This window comes from Ostrinia furnacalis, unplaced genomic scaffold (genome assembly GCF_004193835.3).
Source record: "Ostrinia furnacalis isolate ACB-3 unplaced genomic scaffold, ASM419383v2 OfSCF3339, whole genome shotgun sequence".
Classification (NCBI taxonomy): domain Eukaryota; kingdom Metazoa; phylum Arthropoda; class Insecta; order Lepidoptera; family Crambidae; genus Ostrinia; species Ostrinia furnacalis.
The window spans coordinates 569,632-592,476 of record NW_021133578.1 but is presented as its reverse complement, the minus strand read 5'-3'; the positions used below and the strand labels follow the sequence as shown (position 1 = coordinate 592,476).

Sequence of the window (22,845 nt, the reverse complement as noted above, 5' to 3'; positions counted from 1 at the left end):
CGGATCTTCGATTTCACAACAGGTGCTAGGTGATAGCCACAGGCAGATGTCGAACGCACGATTCATTGATGAGAAGTGAAGTTTCTCAATGTTGTTATCGCGCCTTTTTTTTGGGAAAATCCTTCACTGTCAAGATAAATTTGATGTAGACCCAGTTTCTGACTAGAGATTTCCAGCTTGAGCGTGTCTCACCTTCTATTCGAGGATTAATTTAACATGAAAAGTTCATATTTGATAGAAGCTGAGCACGCTCAAGCCAAAAATCTCCATCATTCAGAAACCGGGGTATTGTGGGGATTACCCCACAATAGTAAAAGAAAATCATCTCTTCAGCTTGTGGTAATTCACTAATTTCTGATAATCTTCCAAGAAGCGCCATAAATCATGATTTCCCGTTATCTAGCTACTAGATCAAGCATCTTAGTGGCATATACATATCTTCTGTCCATTGAGCAGGGAAATGTATTAACATTTTCTCATTTTCTTTTTTCTGGGGCTGTAACAACCGTGTTTCTTTAGTTACACCGTTTGGCTTCTGACATGACAATCAAATGCGTATTCGTTTCAATAGTGACCGAGTTTGTGCGCTGCATCTTCTCCGCACTGGCCCATTTATTGTCCAGAAGCAGTGGTGGGGTTAATACTGGGACGTGTAAAGGTGCTAAAAGACTATTTGCAAAAATAAATGATTCTTGCCCTGGACTTGTAGGCAGCCCTAAATTAGCTCATCATACATGCTTCCATAACGTCCTTGTAGGTATTCCCTTCATAAGGTTGTTTACATAAACGGTGCGCATTACCGGCGCGGGCACCGCTTATTTGCTTCTACGCATAATTAATCTGATTAACTCAAGTACTTGTGTGGTTTTAGGCCGAATTTATCGTTCTGCTTGAATCATTGCTGTGAATCATTTAACACCTAATCTTAGTTTGAATCAGTTTGAATTACGATATCATCCTAGTTCAGCAGGTGCGGTAATTATAAGCTATGATATGTAATTCATTACATGATTTGATTTTATGATCGCGTTGCTACGTTGTCCTAAAAATAAATTTCATTCCTGCCCAAAATATCGATAGGTGCTCTTAGTGGAAGAATAGGCCAGGTGCTATTCGCCTAAAGTGCAATACTTCGTCTAACGTTAGATACAGGCTCTGGTGAATAGATACGGGCCCTTGCGCTCAAGGCATATAAGCATTGTTAAACATTGCTACTTAATGTTATGCTTAACCTATTAATTTGATTTTTTTATCTGAGTTAAAAGTACTTATGACAAGTAGGTAATAAATTGTTTCACTTTAAAACATTTTGGGAAGTCATTAACCAGACTGCCCCAGTGATAACCATTTAATAGTGTGATATCTCTAATGACACTGTTACACACGCACTTCACGACAAAGAAAAAGCAAGAAACAGTTACATTTTCATAATTCTGCAGTTACATAACTAATTTTCTCTAATTCTTACTTCTTGCGTAACCAAACGACAAACGACGGTAATTGATCAGTAAATGGCTAGAACTCATTGTCAAGACAATCGCAGTCCGCAAGATGGCCACGCTATAATAAGTCGTAATAAGCCATGCGTTCTCATCAGTGTTACAGTTAATTCGTTTGTTGTAATTACAGTTAGGAATAATTACAGCACCTACCTACTTTCTGGCGTTTTGCGTGCGAGAGAAATGAGAGAGGGAATTATAAATTATGATTGTAAGTACAATTTCCGCCTATCCCTTAGGCCCTTTGGTTATCGAAAATCACGTAACAATCAGTTTTATACAGCCTGTCGTTAGTTGTGCAAGCAGGTGCCTATGTATTCCATTAAATAAACCGCTTGATAAGACAACAAAGGTTTACGTCATTGATGAAATTGCATATCCTGGAAAGGATAAGCTGCTTAAACCTCACAGGGCTTTCAGGGTCATTTATTTTTATTTATTAGGAAAACCAACAGCAATACAAATACAAATAATGAAACCTAAAATTATGTGTCTGCTTAGCCATTAATAGGTAATCGCAAATGGAAGTCAAGATGCAAATAGACCATACGCTGTTATAAGAGCAGACATTTAAATAATTTACAAGTAAAAACTTAACAGTTAACAATACTTTTAAGCGCCGCTGGAGTGGGAGTCGAAAAAGTCTGAATTATGTCTATGTACGAGTAGGTATAGGTATAGTAGGAAAACGCAAACGTGGTCGACCCAGGCAAACTTGGCGGCGCACTGTAGCGGACGAGGCGAGGAAGATCGGCAAGACCTGGAGCGAGATCAAGCGAGAAGCTCAAGACCGAACGAGATGGAGGACTGTTGTGGACGCCCTCTGCCCCATCTAGGGGACATAGGACCATAAATCAAGTCAAGACGAGTAGGTATACCTAGGTATAGTCTTGAAAGTAAGCAATTTTCACATCTTGGTATTAACTACAGACTTGTGTCCACAGATATACCTAGAAATGGGAATAACGCGACGCATCCAGATGTATGCTTACTTAGAAATTACTAACTCAATTAACTATCGATAAATCGAACCTGGGATCTACCGAGCATTGAAAATGAACCACCACGCCATTGGGAAAAGTAACGCATAATATAAATAATCAACAGTGACATGTTAGACCTATGTAACGTGATTCATCTTCAACACTTGACTGAATTTGATTACCTGATAAAATTGGTACAAAGTTGTCGTTCGTCTCCTCACTGATATCATATTGGTACGAGGACATTGTGTCCGATATACGCAATCACAAATACACATCACTAGCCTAGGTACTTGATTATGCTATGAGTAGGTACAGGTACACTGTTCAATTGTTTTCGTTAGTAAATTAATTTACCTTTTGCACTAAGTACTAAATGTATGAGGCGAGTCTGATCTTTATTTCGAAGTAAATACTACATAGATGGTAGCGTGTCTATAAATCACAAGCCAATAATTTTTATCGATGAAATATCTTATGAATCTTGATGTTGAAAGCCAACTTAATTGCGAGGTATCATCTAGTAATCTACCTAATACGAGTACATAATATCATGAACTGGCCACAAAAACCATTAATTGCCAAATGCCAATAGGAAGTTGTGAAGATCTTTATATCAGATCTATTAAAAAGCATGACTTCATCAATCTAATGTTTTATAAAAATCCGGTTTACATTTAATTCGGTGAAGATTAGAGCAATTCATTTCTAATACCTATCAATAGTTGCTAAGCGATTGCCTTTGCGATAAGCAGGTGGATCCACAGGAGGGTTAAAACTATGACGAACATTCTATTCGGTTTGTATGTTGAAATTGAAACATTCATAGACTTTAATAGATCTAACTTTTGTAGATTTGAGCGTTGATAAGAGCCTGATGATTTTGTTGGTGTTCTTGTAAAGTTGGTAGAGACATCTTGATCTCTAAAATATTCGTAGTAACGCGCTCTACAAACTTTTAGCTTTACTTAAAGCTCCAATAGTAAAGCTTTACGCGAGCTTTTAGTGCTAAGTAGGGGCAAGTGCATATCGCAAGAGTAGATGAAATATCCTAATATTTCAAACAGGAAATCATACATTAAATTCTCAGCTTGTCAGATATGAAAAATTGCTTTTTCAGCTTATTATTATAGCGTTTACGTTACGGTGCGGATAAGTGTGCGTTGAAGTATGGAGTTTCATACAAAGAATACTGACTAGGTTGATAAATGTGCTACGGCCTTTAAGTAGCACCATAGATTAAGAAAGCTTCAACCAACCTTATTCAAAATAGCAGTGGCCAGCAAGTCCTCATACGTAGACGACTCTAAGCTCGGCGGGTTGGCCGGCTCGGACGCGTACCGCGCAAGCGCTGGAAGCGCTGCAGCCTCTTCTACTACGCGCGCCACTAAGCGCTTGAGTTGGTAGTGCGCGCCGCTCGCGCCGCTAGACGGGGCGGCGTGTGAAGCGCTTGATGGGGCGTCGCGCGGGGGTGGTAGATCTGCGGAAGAAGAAACTAAAGTTAAAACGCTATGGAAGCAAATTGGTCAGCTGCTTTTTGTTTTTCAAAGTGCAAGGAATTTGAAGCCACAGGCTTTAGTCATAAATCATACAGCCTAGATTTTGGCGGGAAAATAACTGTAAAAAAAAAAGAGCTTCTTTCTTCTAGCGTACAGCGGCAAAGGTTAGACACTTTTATGTTTTTTTTAAAGGAAAGGGAACATAGCCTAATGAATTTTAGTTTTCTAATTTGTATCTTACCCCTTCTAAACAAGTACCTAAGTGGCTATGATATCATGATGATGTAATTATGTACATGCAAAAAAGCGTGTAAATAGCGCTTTATGTGGTAAATAAATAGTAATGAATATTCATTGGAGCAATAAATTATGTTGCACAGTTTAATTGTGTTCATTTGTCAACCTTTTAAACCGATAATCTATATATATAAAAATGAAACCCGTTTCGCGTTGTCACGGCATCACGTGTGAACGGCTGAACCGATTTCGATAATTCTTTTTTTTAAATGTTTGTGGAAGTCCAAGGATGGTTCTTACGGAAAAAAATATTAAGAAAATCTCTACGCTAAGGCGGTACGAAGTTCGCCGGGTCAGCTAGTAGTTAAATAAATAAGCCTTTGTTAATTCCAAACTTGGGGCGCATTTTTACTGAAAAAAATTGAAAGAAAAACGTTATCAACCCACGAGGACCAAAACGTGCGTAACAAATTCGAGTTTACATAACTTTATTACTATAGTGTGGCATTCCAAAACCATGAGTCGATATAGTTAATCAAAAGGCGTGCTGTTTACACTAACTGAAATATGTATTTCGCGATAACTAAGACAATAGAAATCCTACTAATATTATAAATGCGAAAGTTTGTCTGGACATCTGGATGTTTGTTACTCTGTCACACAAAAACCACTGAACGGATTTTAATGAAATTTTACAGTAGGATTGGTTGAATAGGGTAGGAGAAATAAAAGCTGGATTAAAATGAAAGATTCAAGTAGGTACTCAAGGTAGCAAGTGCTCGAATTTCAATATTTCAATGATGGAGCTAACTTATTTCTACTATGTTGTTACATTGCCATAAGAGCACAGTGAGGCAACTACTCAGTTTGTCAAGTTGCGGAACAGTATCACAGGTTAAATAACCACGCACTCATTTGATGTACAGTCGGCTGCAGTAAATGTAATTTTTATTTCATTATTCATCATCTAACCTCGTAAGACCGAAGAGTAAATTGTCTCGACTTCTAAGTATCGCCGAATGTGCTTTCAGAAGAACGAATAATTTGAAGTAGTAAACGCCGAGCACTTCGAGTAAAAAAAATTCTATGTTACAGATTTTCTTTTGCATTCATATTTTCTGGGGCTCTATATAATAGTGCATAGAGCTTATTTTAGGTGAAAAATAATAAAAAAATGTTTTCTCTTAAAAGAACATTCGGTATTACAGACTTTAAAAAGGAAAAGTAAATAAATTGTATTTTATACTTTAAAGTAAAACATAAATGTAACCTTCTTAATAAATTAATACTACATAAAGATACAATAACGATATTAATAAATATAACTGAAAAGGAACAACGGTTTTAATTTTATTTAATGTCTCATAATTAGTACTTTTAAAAGTACTGTCGGTTTTATAACATACACCAATGATAGGTTAAAATGTACAAGAAGTAAAGTGAATATTCATGTTAATTATAATATTTACTAAACTAAAAATCAGAACGTTCTCATGGTAAAATTTCTCAATCATATCATAATTTTAAAAGTCCAATACTGATTGAGTATCTCAATAGAAAAAATATACAAAAATAAAACTTTCACCATCAAGACCGAATGTTCCTTGCAAAGAACTTTTATTTTCAAACGAAAAAAAATCTTACAAAACTAGTTCAAATTGGGAAAAATAATTTTTTTGCTTGTTTAGCAGTATTTTAACTTAAATTATACTGGTCAGTTTTGCAATTAAACTACGTTTACGTGAAGAAAAAAAAATAATCGTACATCATGTCTTCTCGGACGAACCACCTTGTCAAAGAAAAATGATAATTTGACAGTGACATTTTGTTTTTTTTATATTAATAAGTTCGGATACCTGATTTTGAATACTTTAAGCCATAGACTATCACCCTTTTTTTTCGATAGGCGCGAATTTTTGAACTTAAATTTATCGCTAAAGTTTTAGTTCCTCTGAAGGCACATCCGGCGATACTTCGAAATCACCTCCGAAAATGTCTCGGCGTTACTGACTACAAAGTTTCAGTTCCTTCTGAGGCACATCCGGGCTTACGAGGCTAAAAGGTGGAGTAACCTACGTAAAGGTCTAAATTGAAAACGTGTACAATAGACATTAAAAAAAATGGTTGACTTTATCTATTTGAGATTTTGGAAGAAAGAATGAAGAAATGTTTATTCAGTATCATCGACAATACACTTTTATTGATGGTCTAGTTAAAAACTGAGCAACTTATTATTGCGAACTCCCAAAATATTTTACGACTGCTGACATCATACATCGTGTTAACAAATATTGTAACAAATTGAATACGAAAAAATATGCCTTTAAAAAGAAAAAGCACGAAACGTGTGCGTGTAGAACAAAAACAGTGATATATCGAATTTCTAAAGGTAGGGTTCATTTACCTGAACTCTACAAATTCGATGTTCAATTTATTTTAAAGGTAACATTGTCAGATTATAACGGTTTGTGGGATGACGTCAGTTGACGTTGACGGGGGCTTTTCAAGACGTTAGGTCATAAAAGTTGATCGTGCTTTAAATATTTGCCCGACTATACCATGTCTTCAGTCTGGAGTTAGCACATCTCTGCAAACAAATGCAAGAGATACGCAGGACGTTGCTTGTTTACTGTCAACTTACCTAGTTTTAATAAGTAAGTAGGTAGGTACATATAAAAGATATGTTTGTGTTTTTGATTATGAAACCCTCGATAGAGTTTCTTCAGTGAAAACACTGAAACTTCATTCACAAGCTACTGTTTTTAACGACAAAAAAGCTGAAGGAAAATCGATGCCTATAGTTTTTTTCTTACTAATTCTTAAATCGTTAAAATACTTGGAAGCCAAAGAAGTAGATAATTTTCGTCACACGCACAATGACTCTCCATAACTATTCTTTAAGAAAAATATCCATAACTTACTTTTTTGCCTTCGTTTGTCTAGTAGCACACTAATCCCAACTAATATTATAAATGCGAAAGTAACTCTGTCTGTCTGTCTGTCTGTCTGTCTGTCTGTCTGTCTGTTACGCTTTCCCGCTTAAACCTCGCAACCGATTTTGATGAAATTTGGCATAGAGATAGTTTGAATCCCGGGAAAGAACATAGGATAGTTTTTATCCCGGTTTTTGAAACAGGGACCCGCGCGATAAAGTTTTTCTGTGACAGACAAAATTCCACGCGGGCGAAGCCGCGGGCGGAAAGCTAGTGATCAATATAAATCATTGCGATGCGGATTGCAACGGCGGATTTGAAAATAATCAAACGGATTAATTATACTGATCTCATCTTTCCATTCGATAGAAATTGGAACTACATATTTTATTTTATTAGAATCATAATCGCCGAAGTAAAATACTTATGTTATGAATTATTATAATTGCGGAAATAATTTGTCATAGAATAATTTCCGAGTAAAAGAAATGCATAAGATGTGTAAGCAATTAATATTGTTTTGATAATTTTGTAGTTGCATAAGTAAGTCAAACGTCAAATTTATCAGTCAGGTGAGGGGGCAGGGGTCACAGCGTGATTGCTTCTTATAGGTACAGGGCGTCTACATAGGCTGGCTTGAATTACATTTCGAAGTAGAAGGTATTTAGAAAATACAATTAATTAAAAACATCTTTTTCCCACGAAGATAATGCGTAACTGGTTTCGTCTTGCGAAATTGATTAAGATGGTGTAGATAACTCAGTTTCGAAAAAAATGTCAGATACGTCAGTTAGAGAGGCTAGCGACGATCTGTCCTCAATAGAAGACAAAACATTACATACATTCATCTCGAGATGTTATAATGATTTATTTATTTTATTAATATTTCAACCGGGAGAACCTGAGTGCAATCCCTGATGAAGCCAACTCTGCAATCGCTTTGTAATTGTTTTCTGGTTGGACAGCGCATTGCCTCCTTTCTCTTGCAAGGCTTGTTAATTGTGACATCCTGTATACCACGTTGTTTGTGTAAAGTTGTTATTATTGCATATAATTGGTTGACTGAATGACCAATGACCTCATAAGTCTGCTCAATTGTGATAGGCGTTGCGAAGACCAAAGTGCAGCACTTGTTTACGGCTGCCTCGTTTAGTTATTAATTTTACTTCTAGTTGTAAATATATTTTTCGGTTTTATATCTACCTAACTCAAAACTAAGTAGAGCTGGTACGAATGACAGCAAAAAAGATTAACACCATTAGCACCTTGTATCGTTGTCTAAAAATACGTATTTATTATTGCCCTAATATTACTATTGCTAGGAACGATACATCTAATGTTGCAAGCTTTTATTTAGCACTACCATTTTTAATTTCTAGGATAGCTACGGTTGAATATGTGAACTGGTCTAATTCGTATCGGGACACTTGTGCGAAAGACACTAGCGCTAAAGACTTTATCGCGAAGACACTAGCGCGAAAAGCCATTTGCCCGCATGGACACTTGCGCGAAAAGACACTAGCGCGAACGGACGTTAGCGCGAAAAGTCATGTCTTCGCGCTAATGTCTTTCGCGCTAGTGTCTTTCGCGCAAGTGTACCAGAACCGGTCTAATTTATTTTATCAATCCAAAAGCTAAGATGCAAGAAATATAGGTACAAGTCAGGTACATACGAGCTAGGAAGTGTTCTTAGACCAACCATGTAGATCAGGCTAACTAACGCGGTAATTAAAAGACCATTAAACCAACGTGTCCGTAGTTGATGTCCTTAAACGCACAAGATAGGTAGGTACAATCGCCATTTTGGTTCAAACGAGGTAAATGTGTGTTACGTATTCAAGCATAAGGTAAAAAAAAATGGCTGGAAGAAAAATTTATTTCAGAGCTATGAAATGAAATGTCTTTACTCGATTTAATGGCCAAGATAGTAGGTATGGCAAGTTTGAACATAAGAAAAGTAATAAGAAAAGTTAGCCCTTATGGAGCTCTTCACCATATTGTCTCCTTATCTTTTGAGCAGCGTTTCGAGACAAAAGTACAGGATGTACACTGTTTGCGAAGTCACCCTGTATAGTAAGTGCTGCGAAAAAATGGCAGGCACAGATTATGTAAACGATTTAATTTTTAGTAAAAAAAAAATATTTATTTAATCTATTTTATTTTCAAATTACTAAATTTAACTACAGTTTAAGTTTGACAGCTCTACTTTTTAATCTTGTCTCATTACATTAATTAGGACGGAAAGGGAAATATTGAAAGTGAATCAGGCCTACTGTTAATTAATGATTAAACTTGTAAGTTTCTTGTAAGGAAACAATAAATATTTAACCAAAGGTTTGTTAAGCATTATCTAACTAATTGGGACTTATGTTTATTAACGAACTTCTTAGCGTACGTACAAATCGTTTAATTTTCTGTTTTTGTAGAGGAAACTGAGGAAAATGAGCTGCCTTATTAATTTAGTATAGGCTCAGCAGGCTTCCCAATACGGGACTATTCCCACCTCTCTTTCCCACCACTGTAGGTAACTCCTGTGTAGCCAGGATCTACAGCTTGACCGCCAATAAAATACAAGTGAAGGTTAAGTTTGCAAGTGTTTGAAGGCTTTTCAATAATCAAGTCGCAAATAAATTGAGGTTAGAATCTCATTTTCAGCGAGGGAGCTCAAAAACTTTTATAAAATTATTGAAAAAGCCTTCACAAGCACAAAGTATTTTTTTTAGCATTATCTTATTCAAAACCAACTTACCAAAGATCTCTTCCAGCCAGTAGCATGACGCGTACAAGAAAATGGCAACTCCGAGCCAAAATCCGATGAGCAAAACGGCTACGTATTCCAACATTGTGGCATCACTAGCTATCGACACTGCACATCACTAACACTGGTTTCATCGACATGGGCACATCACTGTTATAAGTAAATGTTTTTCATGCCTGAAAATCTAATCAGGATTTGTGGTATGAGTTCACTGTTTATTTTAATTAACTATCATAATATAATATTAGTTAATGTTTTTTTAACTCCGAAATTTATTTTTTTATAAGAATTAGGCGTTTGGTAAGAAGTAGGTAATTAACTGAAGTTACATAGTTTTAGTTTGAATAGTTAAACAACATTTAGTTATCTTGCCCGTAGTAATACGGATAGAAACGTAAAACCATGTTAAATGTAACGAATTTTTATCTCTGAAATACTATTGACGTGAAGGAAAACCACTCAAAACCTTTAGGGCTGATTTTTCAATCGTCGGATAACTTTTAACTGAAGAATTACCTTGTCATTTTGACATATTTCCTATACTGAAACTATCAATGTGCCAAACTTATTCTTCAGTTAAAAGTTAACCGAAGATTTAAAAATCAGTCCTTAGTAATAATATAAGCTGGCACTTTATTTATGTCAAAACCAGTAGGTGTTCAAAACTAGTTGAAAAGATAAAAATAGTAAGAATCTTAACGACGACATTTAAAAAGGAATTCGTCCGTGAAATACCTAAAAAATTGCAAGTGAACGTAAAAATAACTTTTAAAATTACTTTTATTATCAAGAAAATGCCGCAAGGTCATATCACAGCAATATATCCACGTATGCATGATTGTGAATAAAGAAAAATATTGCCATATCACAATGACTTGGCAAATGATGCTCGTACCTACATTTAATTAGTGACGTCGGTAATGTCTTAGAGGTCATGGTAGTTAAGTATTCCTTAACTTATGTACATCAGACTGATTATGGTTACAATATGATGAGCACGAGAATTTAAATGAAGATTTATTGAGTGTGGTGTAATTTTATCTTCTTTAATTTAAATAATGTCCTCTCGCTGTTGTCTGGAAGAGGTCGCTTCCCAATGTTAGGACCACCTTAATTGTCTGTCCTAACGGTTCTTTATTATGTGCTGTTGGAATGCAGTGTTTCTTCTAATTGTCACTTTTTGTGTTAAGAATAGTCTCTACCTATCTAGAGCTAGAAAAGTTATCAATAAATGAAAGCAAGGTATATTAAATATTTTGAAAAGATACAAGTATATTGATTTATCGAACGAATTCGAAATCTATGCTTAGTAAACTCCACCTAAATATACTTACGAGCAAAAGTATGGAATCACCCCTTTGTGTTCCGAGTGGTCTTAAGAACTGCCCCCCTAGACAAAACGCACTTTTTGATCGAATCGAAAATCGAATCCGTCAAAACTCCATACAAAGAAGGGGCTTTTCGACCACTTTTCGACTGGTTTGCGATTATAATTTGCACTTTGTCTAGACCCACTGAATGACTATGTATTGTATGTATCTATGGTATCAATTTAAAGTTAATAATATCACCTTTAAAATGGTACCATTTTTATTGATCGTCTATTAGTCATTTAGTTCTTATGATCGCTCGGAATAAATAGGGTGATTCCATATTTTTGCTCGCGAGTGTAGTTTATATTTAAAACTGTTTCCAAAATAACCCACAATGCAAATGTTTACAATGCCGCACACCTTGCACACTTTTATGACGTTTGCGCAACTCAATCGGAAAACAAAAACCGATTGTTGTGCGCAGGCGCGAGAGGAAAGCATCAAAAATGTGCACTCACTGTTATACAAACCAGTGATGCAATGTTATGATGTTATGATAAAGAGCGACGTTTTGCGAACTGATACGAATTCGTGATTGTTTTGTCAATGAATGCCGTCAGAAAATGCCATAAGCTACTTATAGTCACTGCACTATTTACAAAGGATGTACCTAATCCAAATCACGGAATTATTATTTACTCTTTCATCATCATCTCAGCCTTAAGACGTCCACTACTGAATCAAAATAGACATTTATTCTTTAAACTAGCGGCCGCCCGCGACTTCGTACGCGTGGATCCTGTTTTACCTCCGGGGTGGAGTTTCGTAAAATCCTTTCTTAGCGGATGCCTACGTCATAGCTTCTGCCTGCATGCCAAATTTCTGTGCGTTGATCACGTAGATCACTATGTCAGTCAGTCAGTTACCTTTGAGTTAATATATTTAGAGATGTCTATTTTGATCCAGAGAAATAATCATTGTAGGTACTCCAAATTCTATTACGGTGGTAGGGGAAGCCCTGGATAGAAACCAGTGGAGATCGATAGTTTGCTCCCAGTAATTCTGAATCCGACCTCGACTCTTCATGATCGACACAAACAGTAAGAGAGAGTGAGAAAGAGATCTTACCATACCCCCTTACTAATAAAACTTACACACTCGTTGAACAGTGTTTTAATGTGACGTTTAGTATGGAAATGTCATTTTAAAACAGTGTTTTCAACAACTGTATATACAACTTTTTATTAGTAAGGGGGATAGGGTTTCAAGTTACTGAAAATTGGTTTTGTTGTATTTTTTATTACTTACTCGTAGCTCTAAATTGTGTTTCAAATCTATGAGTTAATTGAATACCCAACCCTACAGTGTGACTAGTTTTCCGATAAAAACATGAAATCACAGCCACACCTTTACTGTGAGTAACTTTCCTGAGCATATTTTACTCGTTCCGTTTGCCATTTGGTCAAGTCCATTTCAAATTACCTATATTTTGCCATTTTCCCGTTGGAAAAACTGTTCTACATAAAGGCCAACATCCAAAACCAAATCAAACCATTTGCATTCAGCCTTTCAACTTGTCCTCTTTTAAGGACATTACGAATTTGGAACCGAAGCACGTATTAATCGACCTACCGACAGGATTCCATTGATTGTTACTGTTAGCGATTTACTTACATGCTTTAATGTGCGCGTGAGACGAATTTTGAATTACACGTGTTACCTTTTTGTACAAAACCTTTAAATTTAAACAGAGTGAAGAATTAAAATTCACGAACGTCACACATCTTTGTTTATTTCGCCAAAAACTAAGGCCAAACATAAATCACTCTATTTTTCCTAATAAGTAAATGTTTGTCTTGGGTTTCCTTAACCATTCAAAAACGAATTTATCATTGTATTTTTCAGGCATTAACTATGTTAACTTGGCATTATTTATTCAAGTAATGTTTTTAGAGTCTGAAACACGTTTTAAGTAGTTCTATCTCTTGTGTTAATTTGCCAAAAATGTAAAGTTCTATTACTTGTCTTTATAGAAGTACTTACTTATTTATTAAAGTCTTGGTCACATGAAATAAAATCTTCTTCATTTTCTAGCAACAGTTTTTCATTTTACCTACTTTTGTCTATTCATAGAACATGTACATAAACAACTCGATTACCCATTTAAAATAATTGCAGAATTATCTTCCATTGTTTATCGCATAGCTGAAATAGGCTCACGCATGCGCGAGCGCAGCTATCTGTCACGTTGCAAGGTCGCGCTAGTTGCTGATAACGGTTGCACTACGATACACGGTAATGTAGGGTAATGGTACTGAGTAATGCACAAAATAGAAATGGTAATGAGGAATTCACGATGCTGGTTCCTTATTGTTGTAGGTTTGTTGGTATCATTTCGAGGACGTTGCCGCCTTGTGTTGATAAAGATGTGGGTAAGATTTACATTGTCCGTTTTGTTTTGAAATTGTCTGTGGCAAGTCTGATAACGTCTGATACCTTTGTGGGCATAGATGTATTTATTGTGACGCATAATATATGCCATAAAGTCCGTTAAGTTGAAGGTAAATGCTTAGAATTGGTCTTTTAGTGTAAAATTGCAAAGTTTTTCGAAAGAAGAAGAAGGCTTTTGTTTCGTGTAGAGTTCGAATAGATTAGCTTAACTGTCGTTAATAGACAGTAGGTAAGCTATTGTTCCACCAAAAAATAATTAGGTACTTTCTCACACCCTATGTCTTGACTCTTCTAAATCTAGTGTTCCCCTTATTTCATTGCGTGTCTACTGCCCGTTTTCACCATCAATCACTAATTTTTAAGTGACCCCTTTGTAAACAAAATTCCTGTAATGTGTTACCGTAGAAGGTCACTTAAAAATTAGGTATTGATGGTGAAAACGGGCATTAGTCCCGTTTTATTAAATAACTTTCCTTGCGTAACGTAGTGCCTTAAAAATAAGTAGGTACATTGCGGTTTAAAAAATTACATACATAGATGCTGTAAAATCCTGAAATATTTTGCACTCGTCTCGAAGTAAAATAACGAACAACGAATTAACCGCAAAAATACGTATCGTGATGCTTTTGTGAAAACGATTTCTTTGATCAAAAACTGTCAACCGCAAATTAAAGAAATACCAAGGCTTATTAGTGGCATATTCAATCAAGTGATTATAAAATCATGATTTATTAATTTAATCTTTGTAGAAAGTGAAAAATCGTCACATTATCATTTGAAATATTTTTATTAATCACTAAATTTTACTTCGTTACGATATTTGCACAGACGTGATCATGAGCGTTAATTAATTATTAATTATTGGCTTGTGCGGGACAGGTAATTTCATTTTTAGTTTTTAAAAGAAAATGCAAGCTTTCGGCAAGTGTTTGATGTTACTAACCTAGTTTTCTTCTTATTAAAAGTAATATTGTACGTACATACGAATGTCCACTTCTTGCAACAGTTGTAACATAGAGACGTAACAATTATGGCAAAAACAAACCATCAGCAGAACACACTAGCATTTTCTCGAACGATTTACTCATAGTACACGCAGCAACAGAGCTTTTCCCTTATGTCAATAGAGTTACGGCGGAAAGCGAATCCGAACTTGTGTTCCTAACTCTACAAGGAAAATGAAAGGCTCGTTTCAATCTTATTAACATAGGCATAAGACAATTTCAAGCTTTCCCGGTTGCACGTGGTCTGACCACTTTCGATCGCGGATGCCGATCCGATATGTGCAAATATTATGATAGAATGGCGAATAAAGTTGTTTGATAGAGATAAAATGTGTCGATGTTTTATCGATAAACCTTGATTCAAATTATGTTCTTCGTAATAGAAGAGTAGCACGGGTGCTTCTGTAGACTCTTTTATACCTCATTGCTCGACGCTAAGGAGGATAATGTGTTTACCAGTCTATGAATGTAGCTACTATCTTCGGTGGCACTCTAGAGGTGACCGATTTTGATGATTCTTACATAAATCAATTTACAGTTAGATCATTTTGACGGAATATACTTTTGCGAGGGTCACTGAAAACATGAAATCCTTAATGTGGCGACCACAAGATGCCATACCAATAAAGAAAGAAAAGTTGACGAACTACTTAATGTTTGTATCATTGAATAAATAGGTATTTCAAAATCATCTAAAGAGAGACTCTTATCATTTTTATTTTACGAGATTTTACCTTCTTTAGATATCGATATTTTTGTCAGAATAGTAACTTCCCTATGGCTCGGAGGGCGTCTGTCCGGCCGGTGTCTATGGCCCAGCCCTGCAGGGATCTACCTGTCTGCATTCGCTTTCGCCGTGAACTACGTCACTTGCGCACACGCACGCTAGACATGAGGGATTGCGGCGTTTTGACCGGAATCGTTTGCGAAACAGGTGATTGGTGGATTACCTTGCATGGTCGGATTAGGATACGATCTCGATAATTTAGCAATGCAATTGATTAAGTAGTCGTCATTCGCGTATCTATATAGGCGGAATTCTAACAGCTGTCACTTTTTGACAATTCAGATGTAATAAACCTTTTTTTGAAAAGCCTGGCACGTAATGTCATTACTACTGAGTGTCTGTCTGTTCAATGATAAAGAGGGTTGGTAGGTAAACACAACAATTTAATGTTCAATATTTCTTAAACATTTGGTCTATTCTACTTTGATCACCTGGAGTTCACTTCGATCACCTGCGTGATCAAATCTAGGTGATCAAAGTGGAATACACCAATGTGGTGACTTTAGTAACTACAAATATAATGCAATGAAATGCCAAATATAGCTTTACATAAAAGGGAGCTTGATTGCGCGACATACCTACATTGATTACAAGAATATTGCTTCGAAATAAATAAGTAATTACAAATAAGTCTTTCTTACTCCGCAATCAGCTGTTTCAATATTTTAATGGAACCATTTTGTAATGTTGTTTCCGTAAGGAAAGTTGTATTGTGGCTTCCTTTTAGGGTTAATCGGGGTGTTACTGACATTGAATAACCTCATTTTACGTAACTGCTGTTCCCAATTTATTCAACTGAAAGTTCAGTAGGTCCTTGGTAGTACATAAATAAACCTAAGTTTTACTGCATACAACAAAAAGCTAGGCTGCATAATCTTAATTTAACTTTAAAAAAAGTCAATCAACTGTCAAATCCATACAAAAACATCGGTTATAGTTATGGTTAAAGTTAGTTGGTACCAAGCCTAAATATTACATATACAAGGATACTGTCGTTGCTTATGCTTTTTTTTACATATTAGGTACTTATTTAGAGTGAATGTTTATCAATAATTCTAGAATAACACTTTTTACTTAACGTAAGTTTAGAAAGTATTGTTCTCTACAATCTCTACGTTGCGTAGACTAGAAAATAAATATAAAATGTCATGTCCTACGTAACTAGCATCGGGTGTCTACTGAAAATCAATTTTCATGCGTAACATAGTTGCGCAGCTGGTACAATAAAGATTATATATTCTTGCAATCAAATGAATATCAAAGAATCAAACGCCTAGAGCTATAAATTTCGCAACAATTTTAATGAGATGTAAAGTCGAATTTCGACTATCGTGCATGTTTTTGTAACGAATCTAAAGGTGAGTATTGACTACAGCATTTACTTGTAACAGAACAACGAGTCGCTCTATGAAATATTCTAGTGTCAGTATCACCCTTTCACGAATCAAACGTCGTACATTTTACCTGTCCCTATTGTACCATTCGTAAGAACGTTACATTACAGAAATATGCTTTAGTCTATTATGGCCAAGAGGTCGACCGTGAAGACGATTTTGGTAGCCCGCGAGAGTTAAATAAACTGAACTTATTTTAAAACTAGCGGCCGCCCGCGACTTCGTACGCGTGGATCCCGTTTTACCCCCTTCATCTATCTTACGTGGTTTAGATTTTTTCATACAAATGTTTTTTCCAGCTAACTCCCGTTCCCGTGGGAATTTTCCAATATTCTGTAGTAATAAAGCTTTAAGTTTACTAAGGTACCTGCATGCCAAATTTCAAGCGTCTAACTTAAGCGGTTTAGATTTTTCATACAAAAGGATTTTCCCGCTAATTCCCGTTCGCGTGGGAATTCCTAAGTATACTATAACCTGCTCAGGAGTATGAAGAATGATTTTACCAAGTTTCGTTAAAATCCGTCGAGTAGTTTTTGTTTCTATAAGGAACATACAGACAGACAGACAAAAATTTTACTGATTGCATTTTTGGCATCAGTATCGATCACTTATCACCCCCTGATAGTTATTTTGAAAATATATTTCATGTACAGAATTGACCTCTCTACAGATTTATTATAAGTATATAGATGTAGGTACCTATTCGCGCCAAGAACACTGACTATCTATCTATAAATATAGGTACTCACACGTTTCGGTCGGTCGTAACGTGGTATTGATGCTGCTAAAATGTTTTATTTCACTCTTCTAAACTCTACCTTGCGGTCGACCGCAAGAAATATTTTCGAGCATAAGTAGACCTCACAGGTCAAAAGTTTGGCCACCCCTGGTCTAAACTAACCTTAAGCGCAAGCGCAACTCACCGCCCGCAGTGTTGTTGCAACTGACATGTGTGACGACCTCTTAAATAATATACAAAAGTGTATAATGTACTAATATAGGATTTCTTAACCCATGCATTTGTTAACTTTTGTTTGTTTTAGATGATGGTTACGGCCAAATTACAATGCGTATGTTTTAATTACGTTATCAAGTGTACGAAATTAACATAAACATATAAAGATCTTGCTGCGATTTCGATGTAGATCTTGTAATAGCCTCAAAAACTATGTGTTGGGCAAATGACAGAATTGTTATAAATAGATGGCGAAGCGTGCGCAACTCGCGAGTCTGAATGAAGTAAAAAATGCAAATCATTTTGATAAGATGTATTTCGAATCTCCAACTAAAAACTAGGTTAGCAACGTAATGACAGTGACAGCGACAATGAGTGCATTGTTGACAATTAGTGATTGATTTCTTTGCTGGTCTAATAATATTATTAACTTCCCCTGAGACTAAGCTAACTTTTTCTGGTTGAATTTTATGGGCGTTTAAAAGTGCTTTTTAAAAGCCAACTTGCATAATTAAATGAGATTTATGAGTTTTTTTATTTTCTTGTTGTACTATTGACAAGCTATTTCAGTGTCGTTTTCAATATTATCAGGATATGACTTATTATTTTTGTCTCGATTGATTAATTAATCATTCATCCTGTAGGATATTCGAAAGGAAATCACTCTGCATAGTTATTTAATCACCTGATTAATTTGCAAGGTTAGGTATTTGCTAATTATTGCGCGATCGAAGTTTCTAAACATAAATTATGTTATGTGATTATGCGTAAGAGACGTCTGCTGCAATTATACGGTTCATTAGGTCACGATTTCGATACACACTTCACTAATTATTGGTTTCGGAATATTCATGTGGAACAAAATAAACAAATTACATAGTTTTCATAAATACAAATATCTATGTACAATAGAATTAACGACCATGCGAGATTTCTTAGATAATTTTTATCGATATAGGTTATAAGATTGAATCAAGTTTGTTCTTAATATTATAAATGTGAAAGTTTGCGAGGATGGATGTTCATGCAAAACTACTGAATTTCACGCAGCTGAAATTAATAATTCAAATTAATTATTAAATTATTAAACTTCTTTATTTAATTGTTAATTCAACGCATTTGGTAGCAGCCAAATTACCTAGATGGTTTGTGGTATAAAGCTATTTATTGCAAATCCAAAGCAATCACAGTTTCATGGTGCATTGAGTACAAAACGGTGATATCTATACCTAATCAACGCCAAATCTGTCACTTTACAGCTCACCGTGTGTTAACACATATGACATCAACGACAAGTAGATTTTGTGAGATGATTACATAGTTGTCACCACGATAACTGGTCATTTTAAGCCAGTTAGTAAGGAGATAGTAGATCAAAACATTTTACACGCATGCAATTTTTTTAGAAGACGTTTGTTTACGATGAGCGAGCACTACCACTTTTGTAAAAAGAAGTAGGTACAAGAAAGAATTTAATGAATCTAAAGAAAATACGAAGAAGAAAAGTCACTAAAGTAACTTGTCTAGAATAAGACGTTAATTTTGACTCTACCATCCCTTCTGGTCGTAAGATGTGGGAAAATGCTGAGAAGAATCACTTAATGCAAAAAAACTCAGTCATCATTGTCAGTTTTCTTTAAATACTTATCTATCCATTGTTTTACTATGTAAGCTACACTATTAGAATACATAAAAAACATATTGTATTAACTGTTAAACGTTTTCAATCCGATGTGAACCAGATAAAGTGAAGATAGAGATTTCTTGGATGATATCAGAGTGTAGCGTGCAGCCATTCATGCCAGTCTTGCGTACTACTAGACAAGATATTCAGAAAAATACAACGCGGTTACTTATCATAATTTGAAAGTAAACAAAATGTGGAAGTTAATAATGACAACGTTTTATCAATCTTATTTAAGTTTATTAGTTTTATTTTAAGGTGAAGTTACCTATATTTTGTCTGACGTGATGTGTCTTGACGCATAACAATGGAATCAGTTTCATACATTTTGTATGTGACACGTCAGAAGCCATCAAGACACGACACAATACTTTAGACCAGGAATGGCGAACCAATCACAAAATCCCAACTAATATTATAAATGCGAAAGTAACTCTGTCTGTCTGTCTGTCTGTCTGTCTGTCTGTCTGTCTGTTACGCTTTCTCGCTTAAACCTCGCAACCGATTTTGATGAAATTTGGCATAGAGATAGTTTGAGTCCCGGGAAAGAACATAGGATAGTTTTTATCCCGGTTTTTGAAACAGGGACGCGCGCGATAAAGTTTTTCTGTGACAGACAAAAATCCACGCGGGCGAAGCCGCGGGCGGAAAGCTATTTTACTATAAAATAAAATAGTAAATAATGTGTTTAGATTCAGGGCTATCGTATTTGCCCTCATCAATTAGTGCCACTGTAGAGTAAGGTCCAGTCACTTGTACGATACTACACCTCATTGATAGCATTAGGTGTTATTTTGATGGCACGTCTATGACTACATCAAAAAAATATTTATAAAGGTGGCACGTTGATACTTATAGGTTCGTCATCCCTGCTTTAGACAAATGAAATCCGCTTTTACTTTGTCGATTATAACTTTGCGGGTCTCAGGGCATATTTGCTCCTCGATCGCAATCAAATAAATAGTCTGTTGATACTAAGAGCTATATTTCCGATCAACACAGCCTGTCTAGTACTGCATAGAAGTGCTTCATCAACAATCATTAGGCAGGACTAGGGCATGTAATATCGGAAGGTTTTCAATTCCGATATTGAATTCCGATATTAGATCTCAATATCGGAATTCCGATATTAATATCGGAATTGAGTTCATGTGCTATAAAATTAATATTTGGTTATATTCGTAAGAATTCTGGATTGTTTACAATAAAATAATGATTGTAATCAAAATCTTTAATTTGGTACAAAACAGCACTTCATAAAATTGAAGTTTTAAAACCATTTTTACGTTATGGGTACCCATTTCATTTGGTTTTTTATGTGACAAGAGGCAAACGAGCAGACGGATCACCTGATAATGAATGCAGTGGCGGGGCAAGACCTAAATTTGATGTGGGCAAGACAGATTTCGCGAGGCCTTGTTTTGTGGCGACCTGAAGACCATAAAGCTGAAGACGGATTTTATAAAAAAAAAAAACGGGTCAACGGTCTATTCATTGACAGTTTCTGATTTCTTGATTCAGTGATTATTTTTAAAGGAATATTGCGCCAAAGAATAATGTTCGTCACTTAAAACCGTGTTGTTGCTTAATTTTGTGTCTGATTATGGCTGAATTTGTTTGCAAAAAAATATATTTTTTTAACTACATTGTTTAGCTATCAAGAATTTATATTTAATAGTCAATGTTTGCATTTATTGTCATATTGTGATATTGTCATCTCCACCTTGTATACATTTTTTCAAAATTTTTGATGCGCGAGGCCCCTTGTTCCGCGAGGCCGTAGGCGGTGGCCAACGTCGCCTACGCCTTATGCCGCCACTGAATGAGTGGTTACTGATAATGAGCTTATATGGACTAGCAAATAATTAAAGTGTTTTTGTAAAATCACAGGTATAAACAAACTTTTACTCCTTCATTATATTACCCTGTTTTATGTTGGCGGAACGAATTTTAGAGTCATTCAAATCACGTGCTACAAAAATTGTAGAGAGTGGTAAAAAACTTGAATATGCTTGTAATTTGTTCCTTTTTGATTATCGATGTACAACTCACAAAACCACGGGCCATAATCATCATCATGTCAGCCATAGGACGTCCACTGCTGAACACAGGCTCCGATAATGATTTTCACAATGGCCGGTTGGTGGCGGCCTGCATCCAGCGCCTTCCTGCTACCTTTATGAGGTCGTCGGTCCACCTTGTGGTTATGAGTCCTACGCTGCGCTTTCCGGTACGTGGCCTCCACTTCAGAACCTTGCTGCCTCATCGTCCGTCTGTTTTGTGTACTAAGGTAGAACCCTTGGAAGACCTTATCACAATGCTCGAAGACCTTAATCGAGTTTCCCAACAGGTAGGCCTTCGGATGAATATGAAAAAAAACGAAGCTTATGTCGAATGTCCATGTTGCTCCTTACCCAGTTTCGGTTAGGAGCTCGATTCTCGAGATTGTTGACAAGTAAGTATATGTCTATCTCGGACAAACGATGCAATTTCGAGAAAGAGGTAAATCGTCGAATACGAAGACGAAAGTCTTCAATTAGTGTGTGTTACCAGTGATGATATACGGCTCGAAAACGTGACCTTCGAATATAGGGCACAACGTGCTATGGAGAGGGATAAGCTTGGTGTTTCTTTACGAGATCTAATTAGAAATGAGGAGCTCCGTAAACTAATTAAGGTCGCTGACATAGCCCGACGGACTAGCAAGCTAAAGTGGCAATGGGCAGGGCACATAGTAGTTAGTACGCAGAACTGACGGTCCATAGTCCAGTAAAATTAATGTTTGAAAGGGAATGAGATGTCGTTCTTTGTTGACCTATGGCAAATGCTAAAATTTATTTATTTTATTTATTTATTTGTAATAGGTATACAAACAGTTTACAGTCTGGGCTTCATCGTAAAGAAAAAGTGTTAATTACATATTGGGCCGTAAGCCAAAATTGATTTAGAACAAGTTAAATTAACCATAAATAGTAAAGATATTAAAATATTTGCAGTGGAACAAAAAGTGACGGTGAGAGACATGAGAAAATCATTGGTCTTTGCCAATCATGTACTTTGGGCTTTGTGGCAGGTTGTGGCGCGTTTAAACGCTTTGTTTAAAATCTCAATTAAAACTTTTATCTGATTCCGATATTACGATATTGGGTCGCTCAATATCGGAATTGAAATATCGGATCTAGCAGTCCGAGATTCCGATATTACGAGATTCCGAGATTCCGATATTCATGCCCTAGGCAGGAGCAAACGACAATTCATCACGAACAATGAAACTAGCCAATTACAGGCCTTGAAATTACACATTACTTACACTTAATTAAAGCTTTGATAAATTCGTTTTTCGCATTG

General features: G+C 35.9%; 1 protein-coding gene across 3 annotated transcripts in view; it reads right to left on the bottom strand.

Annotated features, from left to right (window-relative positions):
- The window catches only part of LOC114357751 (uncharacterized), a 47,837-nt gene that overhangs the window by 11,455 nt on the left and 13,537 nt on the right, over positions 1–22,845 (bottom strand). For all 3 annotated transcript variants that reach the window (XM_028311521.1, XM_028311522.1, XM_028311520.1), the window contains exons 2-3: positions 9,901–10,093; positions 3,742–3,962 (exon numbers count right to left, since the gene is read on the bottom strand). In XM_028311521.1, the coding sequence (XP_028167322.1) occupies positions 3,742–3,962; positions 9,901–9,994 (315 nt within the window). In that variant the 5' untranslated portion in view covers positions 9,995–10,093. The remainder of the gene's footprint in view (positions 1–3,741; positions 3,963–9,900; positions 10,094–22,845) is intronic.